The sequence below is a fragment of the Phasianus colchicus genome, chromosome 28, assembly GCF_987193195.1.
Source record: "Phasianus colchicus chromosome 28, bPhaCol1.hap1.1, whole genome shotgun sequence".
NCBI lineage: Eukaryota > Metazoa > Chordata > Aves > Galliformes > Phasianidae > Phasianus > Phasianus colchicus.
The window spans coordinates 3259162-3279918 of NC_143463.1; the positions used below are offsets into that span (position 1 = coordinate 3259162).

General features: G+C 54.6%; 2 protein-coding genes across 5 annotated transcripts; one reads left to right on the forward strand and one right to left on the reverse strand.

Moving 5' to 3' along the window:
* Positions 1-211: 211 nt before the first annotated feature.
* On the reverse strand, positions 212-14718 carry POLRMT (RNA polymerase mitochondrial). Of its 2 annotated transcripts, XM_031604230.2 has the most exons (21): positions 14583-14718; positions 14280-14375; positions 13084-13748; positions 12595-12725; positions 10885-11071; positions 10576-10725; positions 10256-10423; positions 9767-9937; positions 9313-9552; positions 8292-9071; positions 7696-7818; positions 5921-6043; positions 4882-5058; positions 4422-4508; positions 3942-4055; positions 3202-3254; positions 2840-2938; positions 2656-2728; positions 2095-2177; positions 1483-1553; positions 212-757 (listed from the first exon to the last, which is right to left on the reverse strand). In XM_031604230.2, exons 1-21 carry the CDS (start codon positions 14638-14640, stop codon positions 708-710), a joined length of 3699 nt encoding a protein of 1232 aa, XP_031460090.2. In that variant the 5' UTR covers positions 14641-14718; the 3' UTR covers positions 212-707. The 2 variants fall into 2 exon arrangements, with proteins under 2 accessions (XP_031460090.2, XP_089982329.1); XM_090126203.1 differs by lacking the exons at positions 212-757; positions 1483-1553; positions 2095-2177; ... (1 more) ...; positions 2840-2938; positions 3202-3254 and adding an exon at positions 3261-3826.
* A 605-nt stretch (positions 14719-15323) lies between these two features.
* FGF22 (fibroblast growth factor 22) lies at positions 15324-19076 on the forward strand. 3 transcript variants are annotated; one of them, XM_090126214.1, is made up of 3 exons: positions 15324-15555; positions 17961-18060; positions 18182-19076. In XM_090126214.1, exons 1-3 carry the CDS (start codon positions 15324-15326, stop codon positions 18678-18680), a joined length of 831 nt encoding a protein of 276 aa, XP_089982340.1. In that variant the 3' UTR covers positions 18681-19076. The 3 variants fall into 3 exon arrangements, with proteins under 3 accessions (XP_089982340.1, XP_031460196.2, XP_089982341.1); XM_031604336.2 differs by having other exon boundaries at positions 17961-18064; positions 18236-18486; XM_090126215.1 differs by lacking the exon at positions 15324-15555 and having other exon boundaries at positions 15565-18064; positions 18182-18486.
* The last annotated feature ends 1681 nt before the right edge of the window (positions 19077-20757 follow it).

Consider the following 20757-nt stretch of genomic DNA (forward strand, 5'->3'; position numbering starts at 1 on the left):
GCTAAAAATGTAAATGCCCAGCAGTTGCAACCAGCCCCTCCATGTAGACAACAAACACGGCAGGACAGTTTTGTCTCCAATTCTACTTTGATAGCCCTGTGAATAACTGATCCTGTCAGCAAACAGTGGCAGCCTGGGGAGATATCAGTCCCACGATGGAAGAGCCCAGGCCCCCCCTGGCAAGGGTGCTGAGAAGGATGAACTTCCCACCTCATATTTCAAAAAACATTTTATTTACAGTACTGTACATCTCCACCCCTGAGCTAGTGATTTCTTCTTCTGCCTGAGACCCAGCAAGCAGAATCTAAACACATTCCTGGCAATTGACACAGGTGATAACCAAGCCAGCTCTGGAGCTGGCAGCAGTAGCACAGACATCTTACGTCAGGGTGAGGATTGCAGAAAGCCAACCCCACCTAATCCCTGACCCCACACTGCAGCCCTCTGCAGCTCCTTGGTTGGGACACAGGCAGTAGCAGCAAATAGACTCACCCCTAACTCCAGCAGCCCCCCACAGCTGCTCCTGCATTCTTCCAGCAGTCCCACTTTGCCCCCAGCATCTCCATTTTGTGCACGTGTGTTTTGCTGGGTTGACAGCTGTTCCCTCAGGAGCTGCAGAACAGCAGAGCTTTGTGGGCCAGTGCCTACCATCACCTCTAGGCAGCTGAAGTCCAGAGGTGGTCCAAGGCTCCACTGGCTGCTGGGGCTCAGCTGAAGAAATAGGTGGAGTCTATTACTTTGTTCAAGTTGAATTCCCCTGTGAGAAGCAAGAGAGACTAGAGGTCAGAGCAAAGCCTGGTGGAGATGGGGGCAACTGGGAGAGAATTTGCCTAAGCCCAACTTTTGCTTCCTGCACAGAACTACTTGGGCTCAGGCCCTGCTGCAGGGGTCTCAGAGGTCTTTCAGGGACTGATATCCATGCAGATTTATCTGGGATATCTGGGGCAGTGGTAAGAACAGTGAGACAGATAGCAGCAGCAGCAGGAAGAGGAGACAGCATGGCTCCAGTACAAACCACCACTGCCTCTGGGACAGACCACGACAGCTGCTCAGTGGCAAAGGCCAGCACTTAGCTGGGCTGCTTTATTTTGCAAAGGCAGAACAAAGGTTAGCCAGATGGTCTGGCAGAAGCATAGCCAAGAGATTAGGAGGAGTCAAGCTAACTAACTGCCTTAATCCCATTGCATGTATATCATCTAGATCCTGGTAATTACGATACTGAGAGTCTCAGTCCCAGCTCCAGGCAAATGTTTCGTGGTTGGAAACAGATGGGCAAAGAGCAGCAAGACAGGGGACAGCATGAGCTAGGTCAATCTAGGGGAAATCTCAGGAGCAAAGCTCTGGGGAAGGCAGGGGCCATTTGCAGGGATGTTACATTCAGGAGCTGTCTACATGAGCCCAGAGATTTTGGGGACCATTCCCTACCTCACTCTCATTTCCAAACTTCCTTTGAGCTTTGCAGTTCCCTCCTTGTGCTCCTACCTGTTTTGGGGACATTTGACAGCTGCTCCATCAGCTTCTTCTGCCAAAGGGCTCTGCTCTCTCTGTCAGGGCTGCGTGAACCAGATGGAAAGCCAGTCAGCAAGGGGAGGTCTGAGAGAAGGTTCTCCCTCCTCCACTCCCCAGCATGGTATCTTGACAACAGGATTCAGCTCTTCCAAAACACTGCACAACCCATGGCAGCAGGAGCCCAGCCCCAAATACACACACTTCAGATCTGAGGATGTCTGCTTTCATTTGGCTCTGGTGGTGATAAATGAGGTTTGCACACTGGGTCAAAGCAGTGCTCATCACCACCACTCCTTATTGCCTTGTTCAGTATGGAAACCAAGGCACATATATCATGGCCCACCCCATGCCCACAGAAAGTTAAAAGCACTGACTTCTATTTCAGTTCTGCAGCAAAAGGATGCAGATATACTTTGTGTTCCTTGCTGAGATTTAAGACAACTCAGGTGTCAGTTGAGAAGGAAGCAGAACTTCCCTTGAGAACAACCCCCAAGCAGGTGACAAAACCTGGGAGCAGCAGGCACAGCAGCCTTGGGGTGAGGAACAAGCATGGGTAGGAGAGTGAGGGCTGAATGCAAGCAATACCTGCAGTAATTCTTCAGCATGAACTTGGACAGATCCTCCAGGATCTTCTGGCTGTGCAGAGCCACAAACTGCTGCCGACAGATCTGATCCAGGGAGCAATGGTGAGTTGCAGGTTAACAGGTATTTTCCCCTCCTTTCCCTCAGTGCTTCTCAGCCAAGACAAGTCAGAGGTAAAAGGAGGGAAAGCAGTGGGCAAGAGTGAGAAGGGGGGGGGGGGAAACTATCAGACAAATCTGAAAGGAATCGGGTGGGAAGCAGAGGCTGACCCCCATTTATCAGTCCATTGCACAACAGCCCTGCAGCACTTCTAAAGAGCCCAGGGCAAGAGAGAGGCACTGACTCTGCTTCATGCAGTTTAGAGCTGAATCTGCCCTGCACCCAGCTGAAGGGTGTGAGGAGGGGGCCTGTGGCACCAGGAAGTCATCTGCAACCACCAGTAAGCATCTCAGTTCACTATGCTTGGGTATGGAGCAAAGCCCAAGGGAGGCAAAGGCTGGCAAGTGCCCAGAGGACAGATCAGCAAGATCACTGTTCACAAAGGATTTGGGAGGAGACTTTTACCTTGTTCATGATGTCCACAGTGAGTGCATGAGTCCAGTAGCAATCATGGACTGAGACAAAGGTCAGACCCTGCCTGAGAGGCAGCAGAAAGGGTCATGAAGTAGTGCTGAGAGCTCCAGCTCTCTGCAGTGATGCCCTGCTGATGATCTCTCAGCAGAGCTCAGGCAAGAACCCTGCTCCCTACCTGAAGCAATGCAGAGCCGTGAGCATCATGTGGGTTGAGTCCAGGGAATGGATGAAGTTGGGTGGGAAGGCATTTTTCTGCTTCACTGTATCAGGCTTCCTGCAGCACAGAATGGGACAGGGGAGGAGCTGGGGCATGCTCAGGGCTCAAGATGTGAGCCAGGGCAGAGCCAGCCAAGATTTGGGGTGATGGGGCAGCCCTAATGGGCCCCAGCTCCTCCAGCTGACTTTCCATGGCTCAGAGGAATATCAGGAACTTTGGAACAATTTGGCAGGTTCCATGCTGAGATAGGAGAAGGTTTTATCCCCAGAGCACAGACTGAGGCAGCAGAGGCTCAGTGAAAACCATGGGTTCATACTTACTGGTTGTTGTTGCTGGAGTTTTTCACACTCAAGTTCTGCATGCTGCAAGTCAACTGCAGGGGGAGAGAAAGGTGATCAGCACTGCTGCTTAATTCTGGGAAGGGGATCATGCCAACAAGGTATTCCACGCTCTGCAGGAAACATCTTTCCTGGATGGGGATGTTGGCAAGGCATTCCAGTCACTGTGGCAGCTGCCATTTCCCAGTGGCACTTTGCCTGCTTCCCCTCCGAAGGATGCTGGCAAACATCCTTCACCCCTTCCTAGGGAGATGCTGATTCACTCCTGCAGGGGCTGAGAAGAGAGTTCCTGGAGGTGGGAAGCACCTGCCCGCTCCATCCCTACATGGCCAATGTGAGGTTGCAGGAGAGTGGCTGTGAGGATGGGATGAAACAGGATGGGGAGCCGTGAGTCAGTGCAGCAGTGTGTGGGAGGCGAGAGCAGCGAGACTGAATCACGCGAGCCCCGAGGAGGGCTGCTCAATGCAGAGAATGGGTCTGTGCCCCAGCTGCCTGAGTGGGATGGGAGCAGCAGATTCCTCAGCAGCACGCCCACACTCTCCAGTCTCTGTGATGAGGCTGGAGGATGTGCCTGCACACACGAATCCTATCTTCTCTGCAAGTTCACCTGCAGGCGATGCAAACTGGCTGGCCTTGTGCTGACTGCCTCGAGGTCTGCTGTACTTTCCCTGCTCCTCATTCCTGGGTGGATGAATAACTTCATCCCACCACCATACACTCACCACAGTGGGCTTGATCCGATAGTAGGGCTGCACGATGGGGAGACCCAGTGGGGTGACCCACTCCACTGTCCTTCCTGACTGTGCAATGAGCTTGGCACTCTCTGTCAGCCAGTTCTTGGGCAAAGAGAAGCAGGGAAGAAAGTAGCTGAAGTTAGTACACACAGCTGGACAGACCTCATTCCCTCCCAGCACAAGTCCAAATTCCTGCCAGACTGAGTGTAGTTCTTATGGGGGAGCCTGGTCTAGTATTGAATGTGGAGGTTGGTGGCCCTGCATGTGGCAGGGGGGTTAGAACTTGATGATCCTTGAGGTCCCTTCCAACCCTGGCCATTCTGTGATTCTGTGATCACTAGGCACAACCCCACACCCCTGGGCTGGAACAGGATTCTCTTTGGGCCAGGACCCCACAGAGCTCCTTCCTTCGCTTGTGTTTGTATGGGTGAACTAGGGAAGAAAGGGGAAAGAGAGGAAGCACCTTACCTGGATATCTCGAGTCGCTGAGAACATCTCCTTGATGCCATTAAACACCTGCTTTACGAGGTAGTGAGATGCCTCCCATAGGTACTCCTGCATAGACCAGAGGCAGAGTGAGGGGGAGGCAAAGGGGCAGCAAAAGATGCAAAGCAAAATGAGAGCTAGGGTAAGCTAAGAGAGCAACTCCCCTGTCCCAGTGGCTACAAGAAAGGGTAGCAAGTCTCCAAAAGCTCTGCTAGAGACAAGGGGCCCACTTCCATAAGCACTGGCAGACAGCTTTCCCCCAGAGCCCCTCCTGCAAGAATGGAAGGTTCAGTTCTGCACATCCTTTGCCAGCTCAGATTTAGGAAAGTAAGGAGAGGGCAAGGAAGGAGGAAATCCCAGAGTTCTGGGCAGTCCAGGTGCCTCTCCCAGCAGGGACTGAGTCGAGGAAAGCATTGCTGGGAGGCTGTGGCAAGCCTCTTACCTCAGGGAACTCAATCTCCTTCAGACGTTTCTCCATCTGCAGCCTCCCACCATAGCGTGTGACGCCGTAAACCACCGTCATCACCGTCTGCTTCACCACCTTGCGGCCAATGAACCCTTCCAGCACCTGGGCAATTCTCAACCCTTCCTCAGCATCCTTCTTCCGAAACTCCTCCACCTTAGGAACAGAGTGCAGAGGGAGTCAGAGCCACACCAGTGTGCTGGCCAAAGACACCTGCGTGGCTTGAGGTGTTTGAAGGACCCTGTGAGACCCTCCCTCTCCCTTCCAAGCTGCATGCTGTCTTGCCTGAACTCCCATCACAACCTCTACGGTCCCACCTTCACCTGCCCTGAGTAACAATCACCTGCAGAAAGAACAAAGAAGCACCTGGATCTCACAGCCCACTCTGCTCACAGGAACCAGAGCCTCCCACTGCTGGGTGGTGCCAGGCATCACAAGGACATGGTGCTGCCACTGAAGCACAGAACTTAGGTTGTCCTGCCTCTGCCACCCTGAGAGAAATCACTCACCCTATGCATGCCTCTCTTGGCCTCTGGTGTGCTGCTGCCCTGTGAAATATGTAGATTTCCAGAAGGGAGAGACAGCTGAGTCTGGCTGGGCTCAATACACTTCCCAGCAAGCTCATTTCTCATCACGTCTTGCCAAGAAAACTGACATCTTGGCATCAGTGCCAAGGGCTGAATCCCTCCTTGCTCCCTCCTACCCAGCTCAAAAGAAGAAAACCATATAACCTGCAGGCCAGACAGCTGCTAATAAGGGACAAGGAACACTCTGCACTTGATTTAAGTCAGAACTGACAGGAGCAGAAATCCCACAGGACTTCTCAGGACCGATCCCCAGCCAGATCCCATTCCTCATACAATGATCCCTGTTTGGGGATGGGGAGATCCTGCCTCCAATCAGCCCACATTCTCCCAGCTTTCTGTATGCTGGTCTCATGACAAACTTTTTCCTCAGGATTCTATGCAATGAGCAAGGTCCAAAAGGACATTTTCCCCATCTCCCCATCACACCTCACCTGCTGGGCCACTGCACTGTAGACATCCTGAGGGACACTGCAAGGCATCAGATTGACAGAGATTGCACCTATAAGGTCCCGGCCAAGTGCTGCATAGTGCTGCAGACCATTGCAAGAGCCATCCTGTGTGTGGGAAGAGAGCAGGGTGGAAGCAAGGTATTAACACAGGGATAGAGTCCTGCCCATCAGCACACATACACCTTGCCCACATCCCACTGAAAAACCATGAAAGTATGACATCTGGCTCTAAAGGGCTACTGCCATTTTTTTCCCCAACTCTTTGGGCATGTTTGCAGCTGATCTCCAAGCAGTGGCCAGGTCTATAACAGCTTCCATTTCACTTCTAAATGGTTTTCCTGTCTGGTTCTCATCATTATCTACTGTTGTCTATTGGGTTTAAAAAAAAAAACCACAGAAACTCACAACACACTGCCTCCCCACCCATAAATCTTCTAAGAGAGAGCGCCATGGAAACACTAAAAAACAGAAAGTTTGAAGAAAACTAAATGTGTCTGGGATACTAAAAGTGGCCCCACGAGCTGACAGTCAAAACAGACCTTGGAAAACCCAGGAACAGGACTGGAGTCAGGCAGAGACAAGCTGAAGAACACTCTGCTCCAGTCATGCTGCCTCTACATCCTTTTGACAGGAGAGAAATCCAGCTCCCACCCAGACCTTCCTAAAGCTGCAGTCAGACACACGGATCAATCTGTCAAAGCAGCTGGCCTGATAGCCCACCTGGGACCAAGACCAGGCAGGATGAGACAAAACAGGACCTGAACGACAGCATGGGAATGTCCTGCTGCCCCCAGGCAGCACCAGCAGAAACACTTCTCACAGAAGCCATGCTTCAGACTGCCCCTGCATCCACTGTTCTCAGGCTCTGCCTGGCCAAACGCAGCCTGCAGCTGCTGGTAGGATCAGCTCTCATCCCTCCTCCTCCTTCCCCACACTGCAGTGCAGCGAGCTGGAGAACTGACAGTGCTTGGGCAGCCCTGCTACTGCAGAAGAGCTGCCTCTATTAGCCAAGCACTGATGACTCAGGTGGAAACAGATTCCTGTGCCCTCCAGAAAAAGTCAATGCTTGAATTCTATTAACTGCACCCTCCACACACCCCCAGCTGCTCTCTTGATCTTCTGTTGTCATAACAATACCATCAGAGCCCTTCAGCTGAGACAGTTTCAGGTATATTACAGACCACTGCTCCTGGCAGAATACATCCTCATTCTCCCCCCACACTTCATTAGGGCCATCAGATCCTCTAACAAGAAAAACATGTAAACCCCTCTCATCAGAAAAAGAATTAATCTCTGTCTCCCATGTAGCAGAAGGATTTATGAGGGCACCTGATGCAGGAGGCTGCTACCTGTCCCCTTGCTTATCCTCAGAGGTCCACACCTCCCATCTTTTGCTCCTGCAGAGCAGCTTGTCTCCAGCCATATCCCAAAAGTCTTCCAATCCCCATCCCACAGCTAGATAAGATAGGACTGGCCTGGTTCCCACTCTGCAGACATTTGTCTCCCAGACAGGCTGTTTGGCTAAAGGCAAGCAAAGCAACATTGGACTGCACTGTTTCATTAATGGCTGCACGTAGCAGCCAGTCACTGGAGTTTCCAAATCAAAATACCTGTAGGCTGTGCTTCTTAGGAAAGCCTGGCCACGTTGCATAATAAATAATACATCTGTATGCTTCTGCTCTGCCCTGAGCTCCCTGCCTTGTCCACTCTCCTCCTTGCTCAGCCACCCAGGCTGTGCACACCTGCCAGGCACCCACCTGGTGAACTGGGAAATGAGAGATGAAGGCTGCTGGATTTGGTGACCTCGAGGCTTTGGCAATTTCCATGCAGCATGCCAAGACTTGCCAGGGTTCATCGGTGTTCATCCACCACTTCCTGCCCTGGGAACAGCAAAGCACACAATAGTAGGAGGAGGCAGCAGGTGAGCTCCCGGGCTCTTAGGAACATTGGGCAAGGCACCTCCTCTCACCATGCCTCCACCTCCCCAACACTTCACTGTGTTTTCAGACAGAAATTTGGTATTCAGGAAACTCTGCAATGCTTTTGCTTTGCTTTTTCCCCTTAAAGCGCTATCTTTCAGGATGTTGCTTATTCAAAGCTAATCAGATTTCCATTATATTTTACTCCCTAGAAGCTATGCTAAAGAAGAGGAACGCTTAAAACCTCCTTTGAAATTAAAGAAAGCGTTGATGCCTCTCAGCTGTTTGGAACAATTCCTACTTGAGCACAAACAGGGTTGAACTTCCCTGCTTTTTTGTTAATCAGTTCAGCTGGGAGGCTCCCAATTTGCTCAGGGTTGGTTGCAGCTCAAGCTTCTCCCTGGTGACTCTGAGTCCCATCACTCCACACGCACCGTGAGCGGGTGGTCAGCAGAGTCCAGGATCTCCTCCATGATTTCGTTGGCATAATCCAACCGCTCCTGTAAGGCATTCTTCTTCTTCAGCCCTGTGAGGTTAATGAGGTGGATCTTCAGCCAGTCGAGGCCCTTTGGCCCCAGAGGCCTTCCCTCTGCAAAGAGCAGGATGGCACGAGTGACATCGTTACCCAAGTGATTGAAATAAGGTGGGCAAGGGTAAGTCCTGCCACGGAAATCCATGTTGTGAGGAAACCAAAACACTTTGTCCCTGACATAGTTGGCAATGGAGAGCTTATAGAGCGCATCCATGCGCAAACTGTGCATCTCAGCTGCCTTCTTCTTGCACAGCAACAACTCGTGCTTCTGGGATTTGTGCAAGGCAGAAGAACTGCTGGGAGAGACAGAAGGTTTGGGGGCCTCAGAGACAGGTGGTGGGATGTCCAGCTTCTCATTGCCTTTGTCATTGAAAATGGAGATGATTATATCCAACACTGGCTGGTTAATCTTCCATGCACAGTTGCCTAGCTGGTTCAAGGCATCCAGCACAGGGTGGAGGTTCACCCGGGGACACTGGTCCAGGAGCTGCTGGTGCTGGATGGCTCCATCCACGTAACGCATCAGTTTGGTGTCACTCAGGACAAAGGCACCAAAGTGTGGGGAGGTCCAGGGGACAGGAGGGCACAGCATGGGTATGGCAGAGGAGTTAAAGGTCAGCACGGCCTCCGCAGCGTCTGACACAATCTGGGAGAAAATGGGATGGGGTTTTATCAGCCCAACCTGGAGGAGAGAATCAGAGAGGTGAAGGTCAGCAGTAGCAGAGTCAGGGGGAAGCCTGGAAGAACATATGGTCAAGTCCCTAGCTGTGTAACAATCACACTAATCACCCTGTTTGTACAGAACCAGGTGTTCTTTATAATCTCTGAGAAAGAAAGGCACAGGGAAGGGAAAAGGGTCCTGCAATGACTCAGCATGAAGAGGTGATCTGCAATGTCCCAAAGCCCCCAGGGATGAGGCTTACCTGCCAGCTGCTGCGGAAGGAGTAGATGTGGTAGAGGACAGGGATAAGCTTGGATGGCAGGCGAGGGTTAAGGGTGTTCCTGGGCACCTTGACAGCATGCACCAGGATCTCCAGCAAGTACATTCCCAGGCGCATCAGGAGCACGTATGGCCAGCTGCAGTCCTTTAAGTTCAGGGAAGGCCCATAGCCTGCTTCTGCCACCAGCTTCTCCCAGTATTCACGTGGCAAGTACTCACTAGGCTGGGAGAGGAAAAATCAGGTCAGATTGATCTCTGTACCTGGAGCATGGCTCTGAGAAGGACCCTCTTGCCTCAGTGCATCCCTGCCTGATAGTTCAGGCCTCTGCAGCATCAAATCTGGACTTTGAGCATGTGAGGATGCACAAACCATCCAACCCCACCTCCACTCTGAAACCCATGGGCTCCAAGAGAACCCCTCTCCAAGGAGAGCCTACCTGGGTATCCTTTGCCAGCAGGTGGATATACTTCTCATAGATCTCCTGCACCTTCTCGAGCTGGCCACTGTGCAGCTTCCTCTGGGTGAGGTATCTGTTGTAGACTTTCGAGCCCAGCTCCCTGGCTAAGACAGCCAGGGATTCTCCTTGTGGAGAAAGGCTGTTGAGAGTCTGAGAAAGGGGAAGGCAAAGAGGGACTTAAGGAAAGAGGAAGAGAAAAACGGAGCAGAAAGACAAAGCAGGAGTTAAAGTTCCTGTATGGGGAACACAGAAAGATGCTGATTCCCATGATGCTGAGCAGATGAGGAAGGAAACGTAGCCAGAACAGAGGAGAGCTACTCTGTCTGCTCAGCAGAGTGCAGACAGGGCCTGTACCTAATAACTTCAGTAAACCTTGAGATTCATGCCCTGTTTCTGCACTGTGGTAGCCCTAAGGTTGCCCAGGAGGCCCCATTCCTAAATCTCAGTGGTGTCAGGGCAGGGTCTTACCTGCATCATGATGTCCACATACTCCTCATCAGGCAGCAGACACAGGTAGGGGTAGAGAACGCTGTGCCCTGACATTGTCTTGACCTGGGACATGTTGGGCTTTGACTTCTGCAGGGCCTGGAGAATGGCATCACGCCACTGAGAACGAAAGCTGGCCAACTGCTGGCGCTACACAAGAAATGGAAGCAAAACAGTCACATTGTGGTGAGAGTGCATCACCAGGAAACCCTCCCACTTTAAGGGAATGACCCCTGCAAGTTCCCCACAAGACCACTGTCGACTGAAGTGCCCTCCACCTCTTCAGACACCCTGATATTTACTGCTTTGATGGCTTGTGGAGTCAGAGGTTTGGTTGACTCCACTGACTTGATGGTTATGGTGCTGTTCAGCTCCATCTCCAGCTGCTGCTGGAAGCGCTCCTGCAGCTCCTGCGCAGTGAAATCCAGCTTGGGATATGACACCATCTCCTTCTGCAAGAAGAGTGGGGCAGTAAGTACCAAAAGCCAGAGGAAAGGAAGGTATTACAGTCCTGTGCTGGACCTGAATGCATCCTGAAGACATCTGTGAATACATCTGGCCAGCTCCAACAGAAATATTCAGCAGAAATACTCCTGAGCTCAGTGGCTTACCTCAGAGTAGAAGTTCTTGAGCAGAGCAGCCTTGCAAATCTCAGGTTTGGGTGGAGAAGGCAGTTGGTAGTCAGGCTGGATAATCCTGATGGCCTTCAGCACCTTCTCCTTCTCATCCCCCTCAAACAGGCACTTTTGGAAGAGCTCATCCACGTGGAAGCCATCTTTCTTCAGGTGTTGCACACACCTGAGGAGAGGCAGATGAGACAGATGTGTGCACATTGACAGAAACCAGCATACAGTGAGGCAAGGAACAGTTTACAAACAGAAGACTAAGCATAGAGAAAACATATTGATGCTCCCTCTTCAGGATCCAAAGGCCTTGTCTGTATCAGGCTTTTCCTTCCTCACTTTTGCCCTAAACAATGTCACTTGGGCCCACGTGAGACACAGCACAGGACAAGTCTTGTAGCAACTTGAACCTCACTGAGCTGATGCCTGCCCAGAACCAGATAGGAGGGAGAGTGCTGCAGCAATGGGAGTAATGGGAAACCTGCAGCACACCAGCTCTCCCTGCCTGCCACATGCAGCCAGACACCAGGAAACAGATCTCCAGGCTGCAGGAGCTGCTGGGGTGTGAGCTGCCTCCAGAGTACAGCCTGTCCTTGACAAGGTCACCAGCCTCAGGTTACAGCCATCAGTCATCCACCTCCTCCAGCCCACAGTGCTGCTGAGCTGGCAGCTTTCACCTTCACACATGGATGGGGAGGCTGATCTCTACTGCCTTTGTGAGATTAAAAAGAAAAAAAAAGATGCTGCCATGCTGCCTCCTCCATCCTTAAATGCTCCTCCTATCCTCACTAGCCTGATCCAGCACAAGCGAATGCAAGGTAATGGTCACAGCCTGGACAAAGGGGCAGTGAACAACTGCTGCCATGGGCAGATTGGACCATCCTGACTTCAAATTGGGAGAGCATATGTGAGGACTCACAAACACGGCACCAGCAAACAGAAGGAGCTGTGTGAAAACACACACACCTTGATGAGGCTTGGAGCTGGCAAATCTCTGCAGATGTGCTATAAATATTTGCCTCCTGACAATCCTACACATTTACTGCTGTACTTATGCAGCACTCACACACCTAAGCAGAAAAAGCAATACAAGTCTTTTCTAGATCTGACCTGAAAGTCATTCACTCAGAGGCTGGCATATCACTGGTTACCTTCAGCCTTTCAGTTTGGGTCCATGAAACCCATCTGAATCTCCTGGTCACATTCCTGCAGAGAAATGGAAGCCTACAAAAATCTACTGTCTGGCTCATCCCACCAGAAAATGCCGACTCCCAGACTGGATGGAGGAATTATCCCTACTGCACAATGATGGAGAGCCAAACAGGGCAAACACTCCCACCAGAATGGGTGTGGGACCACAGGCACCTGATTGGAGAGGGGCTGCTCGCAGCCCATTGGCAGCAGGTATAGCTTTGTCCAGAAGTCAGGCTGTTTTCATCTGCAACTCCCTTCTCCACAAGATCTTGGACAAACCCTTAAGCTGGAGTGGTGAAAACAGTTCAAAGAGTTAGCCCTAACCAACCCCTTAATCTGGCCATGAGAACCAAGCCACAGCACCCAGACATGCACACAGCAAGGCAGGCTTTCCCTACCCTGAGCCAGTGCCTCCTGTCCCCAGTTCATGCCCTCGTGGCACAGTGGAGCTGCAGAGATGTTGCCCAGAGCAGGAGGCTGCCTGGGAGAAGTGAAGTGCATTACCTCCAGATGGCTTTGGTGGATGACTGGCTCTGTGTCATGCACTCCAGCAGTACTGCGTAGGAGTCCAGGTTGGGCCGCAGGCTGATGGACTCCAGCATGGATAGCAGATTGATGACACGGTGCAAGCAGCCCTGTGGATGAGAAGGGATGGAGGATGTGGAAACAGACACCAGAAGCACCAAATCACAGCTTCACATCCCTCTGCTCCTTCTTCAGCTGAGTCACATCCATACTATCCCACCCCTTTCCTCTCCTCAAAGCCAGCTCACAGGGATCAGTGGCCTCAGCCCAGCTCTGTCCATCTCAGCAAAAATTGCTGAAGGGAAACGTGACAAACAGAGAAATCATACTGCAACTACTGATTCTACAAGCGTGGGACCCTTCCACCTCTGCCAGCACACCTCTGGCCTTGCCACTCAGAAAGCCTGGCACAAAAGGGCCAAGACCAATCAAGTTAACAGCAGCAGAAGGCCCCCAAAAGCTCCATACCTTTCTTGCCCAGCCACGCATCACGACATTGTATGCATCAACATTCAAAAGTTTCCTTTTCATGGGGTTGCTGTGATACAGGAGGAGCAACTTCTCAGCCTCCTCTGGCTGCCGTAAGTACAGGAGGCACTCAAGATTAGACTGGATGGTCTGCTGCATGATCTTGCGCTGGCTGCTCCTATCCTCATGCACACGTTGAGCCTTCTGTGCTTTCACATCTTGCTTCATTTCTTCCACCCTGGGCTTATGGCAGGTGTCGGCACTGCTGGGACCAGCATGACTCTGGTTTCTGGAAGTACTTGCTGTAGCCTTTGGACTCTTCTGGCTCTTTTTGGCTTTGGTCTTTGTCTTTGCCTTCGCTTTCACCTTTGTCTTCACCTTGACTTTTGTTTTGACCTTGGGCTGGCCCTCTAGAGTCAACTGGGAGGCTGCAATAGACAGCTTCTTCTCCACCTTCATCTGCCGGATGTACATTTCCTTCTTCAGCTTTTCTGTCCAGCTGCTGGACTGCCTGGGGACCAGGTGCTCCACTGCTGTGCCTGCATCCACTGCTTTCTGCAGCAGGTCCTGCTGCCTGTTGCTCTGCAGCTGTGCCAGTTCCACTTTGTTGATTGTCACCTCTGGGATGTTACTGGTTTGGAGTTGCTTCACTCGAGCTTTCAGCACTGCCAGGAAACACAGCCAGGACAGAGATGAGGAGATGTGTGACACAGCAGAAGACTAGGTCCTACCCTAACACCTCACTTCTGGCAGAAAGATGCTCAGGAATGAGGTTATGAAGAAGGTTACACAATGAGTTTCTCCCTTCTTAACCAACCCACCCACCCCAGGAGCTTGCAGCAATCAGCTGCTCTGGAACCACCTATAGACTGTGGTTTGTCGCAGCATCCAGGGGAACTGAACAATGTCTCTGCAAGGGAAAAACCACCAGCTCATACCTTCATTGAGCCAGACCTCACTCTGGTCAGTCTGCAGGGCCCTCCTATGTCCTGGGAATGACTTTTCTACAACCTCTTAAGACCACCCTGTATTTGTACGGCAGCTCAATGCTCTCTGAAGGCCTTGGGACTGGACAGGCCTTGTTCAACAACTCTGCCTCACATCCTTCAGCAGCTCACAAGCATTTCCAACCCCCTCCCCCCCCAGGACACTGAATGAAGGAGAGCCCTGCAGCTCTTCTAGGAAACCCTCCTCACCTTCCAGCAGCTCCGTCCTCTCACAGATGGCGTTTCTCCTCGCCTTTTCCTTGGCGCTGGCCGAGGTGTAACACCTGAGGACGCTCCATGGGATCCCTACAGCACAACGGAACGTTGAGGGGAGGCTCCCATCACCCCCACACCACAGCCGGACCCCACAGGACAGCGGGGCTCCCTCAGAACCACCAGCTTAGGCCCCGACCCGGCCCTCAGCAGCACCACCAGCATCCTCAAATCCCGAACTGCCTCAGCTGCACCCACCCGCCCTCTCCCCTCCCCCCAGCCCCATTCCCAGCCTCTCACCGCCGCCCCTCAGCCGGGCCGGGCCCAGCAGCGCCGCCCGCAGCCTCAGCAACGCCATGCTGCCCCACTACGCCGCCATGCCGCGCCGCCCGCCCTCACTGCGCAGGCGCGGCGCGCAGCCTGCCGGGAGCGGTAGTTCCGTTCCGCACTACAACTCCCACAGTGCACCGCGGCAGCGCCGTTTCCCTCCCCCCCAACCCCCGTTCCCCGTTCCCCCCGCCTCGCACCCCCTAGCGGCCGCGGGCTGGGCGGTGCGAACCGACGGGGCGGGAGCGGAGCGGGGACACGGCACAGCGCGGAAAGGGCACGGAACGGGCCGAGCCCGGCTCGATTCGCACACGGAGCGTTCCTGAGCCCGTGATGCTGCTCGGGGAGCCGGGAGGAGACGTCGGGGCTGTGCCGGGAGGGCTGCTCTGCGGTGCTGCCCGCACCCACGGGGAAACCGAACCCCGAAGTGGAACCGGAGGATGAGGACAGCAGGACGGACAGCACCGAAGGGGATCGGAAGCCTCCCAGAAGGGGATCGGAAGCGAAACGGACGCGGAGTCAGCCGTCGGGTTCCCCCCCGACTCGCAGGGATTTATGAATGAGAGATCCCGCCCCTCTGCCCCGCCTCCCCCCGCCCATTCACCGCCGCTGCTGCCGCCCGCGCCGTCGGGGCCGCTCGCCGGTGGCCGTGGCCATGGCCCGGAGCCGCGCAGCGACCTGCTGTGCCCCACCGCCCGCCCGGCGGCCGCCGCCATGAGGCGCGGGGGTCCCGCCGCTCTCGCCGCCTGCCTCGCTGGGGCGCTCGCCGTGCTGGCGGGGCCGGGACCGGACAGCTCCGTTTGGGGCGGCCGGCGGCCCCCCCGCAGCTACGGGCATCTGGAAGGAGACGTGCGCTGCCGGCGGCTCTTCTCCGCCACCCGCTTCTTCCTGAGCATCGACGGTGGCGGCGGAGTGGAGGGGACGCGCTGGAGGGAGCGGCCGGGCAGTGAGTGGGGTCGGGGCCGGGATGTGTGCCGGGACCGGGACCGGGACCGGGACCGCCCTCTCCTCAATGGGTCCCGGAGCCGAGCCCCGACGGTGCGGCGGATCGGGGAAAGCCGGGTCCCGTTCTGCCGTTGTTTTCCAACCTCGCCGCGTTAGAGCGGGGTCAGAAACTGCGCCGTATCCTCTGTGGGCAGTGCCACGGGTCCCGCGGCTCGGAGTTGGTTGGGGACAGCCCTGTCCAAAGCCGTCGGACCCCGTTGCCCCGGGGGCTCAAGCTGGAACGGCTGCTGGTTTCTTCTCAGCCCAGGGTCAGCAGGTGAACTGACACCACTGACCTCCAGGGACACGGTGTCACTTTGCCAGCAGTGCCCAGCATCAGTAGGGACCTGGGGGTCTCTTTTCCCCACATCTATTACCATCAGCAGATAACTGTCAGCATTTGGGGTCATCCTCATCCAGATTGGGCTGGGGGGATCCATCCCCATCATTCCCATCAGTGTCTTGGGAAGGAGAAGGGCTGAGGAGGAGGAGGGCTGGAGGGGACTTGGGGGCAATGCTGCTCCCAGGGTCCATGAGTGGAGTGGAGCAGCCATGGTTCCTCTGCAGTAAGAATTGCTGGAGGCAATTTAGAAGCAGTGTAGGTCTCTGTGGGCTGCCTGGGGTCTGCACAGTGGTGCTCAGCCTAATAGAGTCCAAGCCCTACAAATAGAGATTCATCTGGGACAGCACCAATGATGACGTGCGACCCAAAAGCACGGCCCACCTCTGTCTCACATCAGAGAGGATGTCACCCACCTGCAGTGGGAAGGAGCCCGGCTCAACTGGGACAGCTGCTCATGAAGAGCCCTGTTGTGGTACCGAGAGCTGCTGGGAGCCCAACCAGGCATGCTGCCAGCTCCCCCACGCCTTCCCTTGGCCGTGTGGCAATAGGGCCTGGCAGGCTCCAGGCTGTCACATCAGGCTCACTCTGGTTATTGGAGCTGCAGATAACCCGTGCCTGGGTTGGGCTCAGGTTCTGCTCCCCAGCCCTCCTGGCAGCCACCAGCCCAGCCCTACCAGTGACTGGAATAGGACTTTCTCTCCGTGTGCCCCACACCCAGCCCAGGGCTGGTCTGGAGCACTGTGAGGGGCTGAAGGCTGCTTCCTGATGTTCCTCCCTGGCTCCATCAGAACCTGCATGGAGTTGAGCATTTCCCTGGGTACCCATCAGCAAAGCGTGGCTCTGTCCTACTGAGCACTGGGAATAGCAAAGTGGGGTTATTTTTAGAGAAGCAAAAGTCCTTTGGTATAAATAGCAGCAGCTCCAGACAGCGATAAACTGAGATGGATTTGCAGGCATTTTCTCAACCTTTCCCCATGGCTGTTAATGGATTTGCTGTTCTAGGATGTGCTGGACCACAGCACGTGTGCTGGTGGCTGGGCTGAACATCCCCCCCTCAGTATCATCCTGTAGCACTCAGCACTGAGCTCTGCACAGCACTCAGCTTGTCCTTGTGCCATATCCAGCCCCATCCTCTCCCAGCAGCATCACAGTGACCCAATGGATGCCTCAGCCTGCAGTGGGTGGGTGAGGTCTTGCAGAAGACCCTGCCCAGAGGCTGTGGGATTCTCTGTACTCTGAGCCACCCAAAGTCTCTGCAGGGATGGGGTCATGCTGACGGCTCTCATTGGTGCAGAGAAAGAGAGGGAGGAAGAATCCAGAGACTTCCTGGCATTGCTCTGGGTGTTTCCATGCTAAAATCCACCTGGTCTGACCACATGCCTTTCCCATTAGCGGCTCTGACCGAGATCCACAGGCTGGCTACACGCACCTTTAGTCGAGCCCTTGCTGTGGGGCCAAACCCAGGGCTGCTGCATCCTGCAGTCCCCACCCGGGTCCCCATATCCATGTTGGTCCCAACCAGGCAAGCAGCACTAGTGAGAACGGGCAGCACCCCCAGCAATGGGACGAGTGGTCTAAGAGCTGGGCTGGGTCCCTGGGGCTTCACAGCATGTGTTGGGCAGAGGCTCAGCTGCTGATTCAGGGAGAACAACCATGAAGTGAGCAGGGGGCAAAGGCTGACAGTTGGTTCCAGGCACGCGGAGCTGCAGCTTGGCCTCATTCCAGCAGAGCTCTGCTCCCAGGGGCAGATGGGCACAAGGGAGGATGGGAATAAAGGGCAAACCCTCCAGGATGATGGGGTTCTTCCTCTAACGTGCAACCCTTGCTCTCCACCATCCCTCCATTGGGACAGCATCCATCCATCCATCTGTCCATCTCCCCGGCTCCTGCACCGGGTGAGGTTCCCCTGTGACACTTTATGGGGTCGATGGTGCTGTCCCTCTATGGTGACACTTTATGGGCAGTGGGGGAAGGGTCCTTCCAGGAGTTGGCCCATCTCACAGCAGCACTTCCCTGCCCTGCAGGCATCGTCGAGATCCGGTCGGTGCGTGTCGGCGTTGTGGCCATCCGGGCGGTGCACACCGGCTTCTACCTGGCCATGAACAAACAGGGGAAGCTCTACGGGTCGGTAGGTCAGGCTCTGCATCCCATGACTGGCATTAGAGATGCGGGGCAGAGCCAGAAACGGGGAGATCCTGCACCCACTGGGGCTGGTATCCATGCTTGCTCCCCCTACACCCCATAGGGGACGGCAACCGCGGAGCCCTCACCCTGCTCACCCCCTTCCCTCCTCTGCCAGAAGGAGTTCAGCCCCAACTGCAAGTTCAAGGAACGCATTGAGGAGAATGGCTACAACACCTACGCCTCGCTGCGCTGGCGGCACCGGGGCCGCCCCATGTTCCTCTCTCTCAATAGCAAAGGGAGGCCACGGCGAGGGGGCAAGACGCGCCGGCAGCACCTCTCCACCCACTTCCTCCCCATGCTCGTCAGCTGAGCCCTGCAGTGTGGCTCCTGGACGGTCCTGTAGGAAAAGAAATAACGGGGGGAAAAGAAAAAGGCTATTTTATATATGTACATATCTATATATATATATATATTGCTATTTATTGTTTTGTTTCTTGAACCGCGTGGTGGAGGATGGATGTGGATGGCAAAAGGTCCAGACTCAGCATGCAGAGCCATCCATGCTCGGTGTCCCTCCGCGTGTCCAACCTGAGGCACGCACCCACCATGGATGGAGCTGATGCTATCCTGGCTTCCTGCTCTGCTGACAGCATCTCTGCAAGGGGAGAGTGGCTGCAGGGCTGGGAGATGCTGGGGCTGTGTTTGATTGGTGTCTGAGCGCTCGTGGAAATTAAAGCTGTGTTCGTGACAAGGGGCAGCAAATTGTGGCAGTGCAATGCTGGTGCTCCTGGGCTCCTTCAGCCTCGAGGTGTTGCCCTGGGTTGGGAGATACAGACCTTGGCATCCTCCCTTCTCTTCCCACCCTACACCTGTGTGTGTGGGCAAGGGCATTGCTCAGCCCCAAATCTAACCGTAGGGAAAGGCAGCAAGTGGTGTTTCAGGGATGGAAAAGGAGGAAATGGCTGTGGGAGGGGAGAGCCCTGGATGTCAGACTGCTGCAGGGTAAAGGTGCACGAGGTGAGATGAAGGAATGGCACAGCTGCATCCCGGATGAGCATCCCCTGTAGTTCTGAGGCTGTGGCCCCACTCTGCTCTCTCCCAGCAGATGGGGATGGAGCTGGGTACTGGGAGGTGATTCCAAGAGCATCACCACAGCCAGAAATAGTGCCTGTTCCTCCCAGCCAGAGCACGTTCCTGCAGTGCCTGCTGAGCCTCACTGTGAGAGGCACCGCAGCGTGGTCACCGTGTCACATCAGACAACCACCAAACTCGTTCCATTTCTTACCAAACCAGCTCCCAGCGAGCCTGTGGCAGGAGGGAGCAACCACTGCAGCAACTGCTGGGATTGCAGTGGGCACCAGACCCCAACCCCAGGAGCTGCAGCACCCATATGCTTCGCTTCACCCATCTGAAGCCCACCTCAAGCATCTCACACATGGGCACAAACTGCATCAGGACCCTTCCTTCCTGCCTCTGGGATCCCTCTGCCACCACCTGCTCCTGAGCCTGGGATTCCAGCAGCAGAAGCTCCTGGCTCGACCTCTGGCACAGGATGAGCTCTTACCCTGATATACCAGTCCTGAGATAAACCCTTGTCCCAGAGGCATCCGCCTGCGAGATCAAAGCAGCTGCAGCCTGGTTGAGCTGGCAGAGCCAATGACAAAAACATTCCAGGGCAATGGCTCAGTGCCGGCCGTGCCTCCTCACTGCCAGCCCCCAACAGCTTTGGCAAACGGCACTGATGCTTCCTCCAACAAACCTTCCCTTTTATTCTGTTTAAGAAATGTCACACAACACCTTCCCCCTCCCATAGGGAGGTACAGCCTTTCTTAGGAAGCTCTTGGACCTGGGCAGTTCCACTCAGTGCTGGATCCTCGTTGATTTGCTCCACGGTTCTGCCACCCTGTGCCCATTCTGTGACACCAGCAGGGCAGAGTCCGGCTGTACCTGCAGGGTCAGCAGCTCCTCCATGTCTCAGCCCCAGCTTTTTCCTGCTGTGCTCCCATCAGCCACATCTGAGCTTCTGCTTTTGAGTCATCAAAGAGACAAACAAGTGCAAGAGCTTCCAGGTAGGCGTTGGGACAGCTGGGTCACCAGCAGTTGCATGGGGCAGGGGGAGCTGCCTGTAGCTGGCACTGCACAGGGCTGGGCTGCCCTTGGGAAAGCTGGCCCAGCTCTTGCTATGCTCAGTGCCATCTGGGCTCAGCAGGAGAGTGGAAGTCCAGGACTGCATTTAGGTCAGACCCCAGAGCCCCCTATGCTTCCTTCTGGCCTCAGAGCCCAGCATGCACCCCTAAGAGCATCAGAGACCACCAATAAGCTTTACTCTACTGCACTTTGCCTGGCATTTGCACACGACCAGCTGTAGATGTACAAACCCTCCTATGCGCACATCCCACTCTCATCGCAGGGCTGCTTCCCACAGGTGGTCTGTGATGCTGCCATAGCCTCACCTGAGCAAACCTACAAGGTGAGGAAGGCTACAGCCTCCCCAGTAGACAGGCCACAGGAGACCCAGTCCTCTGGATATGCATCTGTCCCAGAATAGCATGGGTGTGGAAAACAAGACCACACATCACCTGATGCACAGCATGGAGTGCACAGCACCTCCATCAGCACCAGAGTGAGGGAGATCCACTGTCTGCCTCAAATCCCTGCAACAGAAGAGGCAGCAGCTCACACCTCAGGCAGCCCAGT

What these genes read in the sequence shown, in the direction of transcription:
- FGF22 (XM_090126214.1), top strand. Translation starts at nt 15,324, where the DNA reads ATGAGGCGCGGGGGTCCCGCCGCTCTCGCCGCCTGCCTCGCTGGGGCG. An exon ending in CTGGAGGGAGCGGCCGGGCA is followed by an intron (nt 15,556 to 17,960) that starts GTGAGTGGGGTC and finishes CCTGCCCTGCAG; the next exon opens with GCATCGTCGAGATCCGGTCG. An exon ending in AAACAGGGGAAGCTCTACGG is followed by an intron (nt 18,061 to 18,181) that starts GTCGGTAGGTCA and finishes TACACCCCATAG; the next exon opens with GGGACGGCAACCGCGGAGCC.
- POLRMT (XM_031604230.2), bottom strand. Translation starts at nt 14,640, where the DNA reads ATGGCGTTGCTGAGGCTGCGGGCGGCGCTGCTGGGCCCGGCCCGGCTG. An exon ending in TCAAGAACTTCTACTCTGAG is followed by an intron (nt 10,726 to 10,884) that starts GTAAGCCACTGA and finishes CTCTTCTTGCAG; the next exon opens with AAGGAGATGGTGTCATATCC. An exon ending in ATCGGATCAAGCCCACTGTG is followed by an intron (nt 3,255 to 3,941) that starts GTGAGTGTATGG and finishes CTCCCCCTGCAG; the next exon opens with TTGACTTGCAGCATGCAGAA.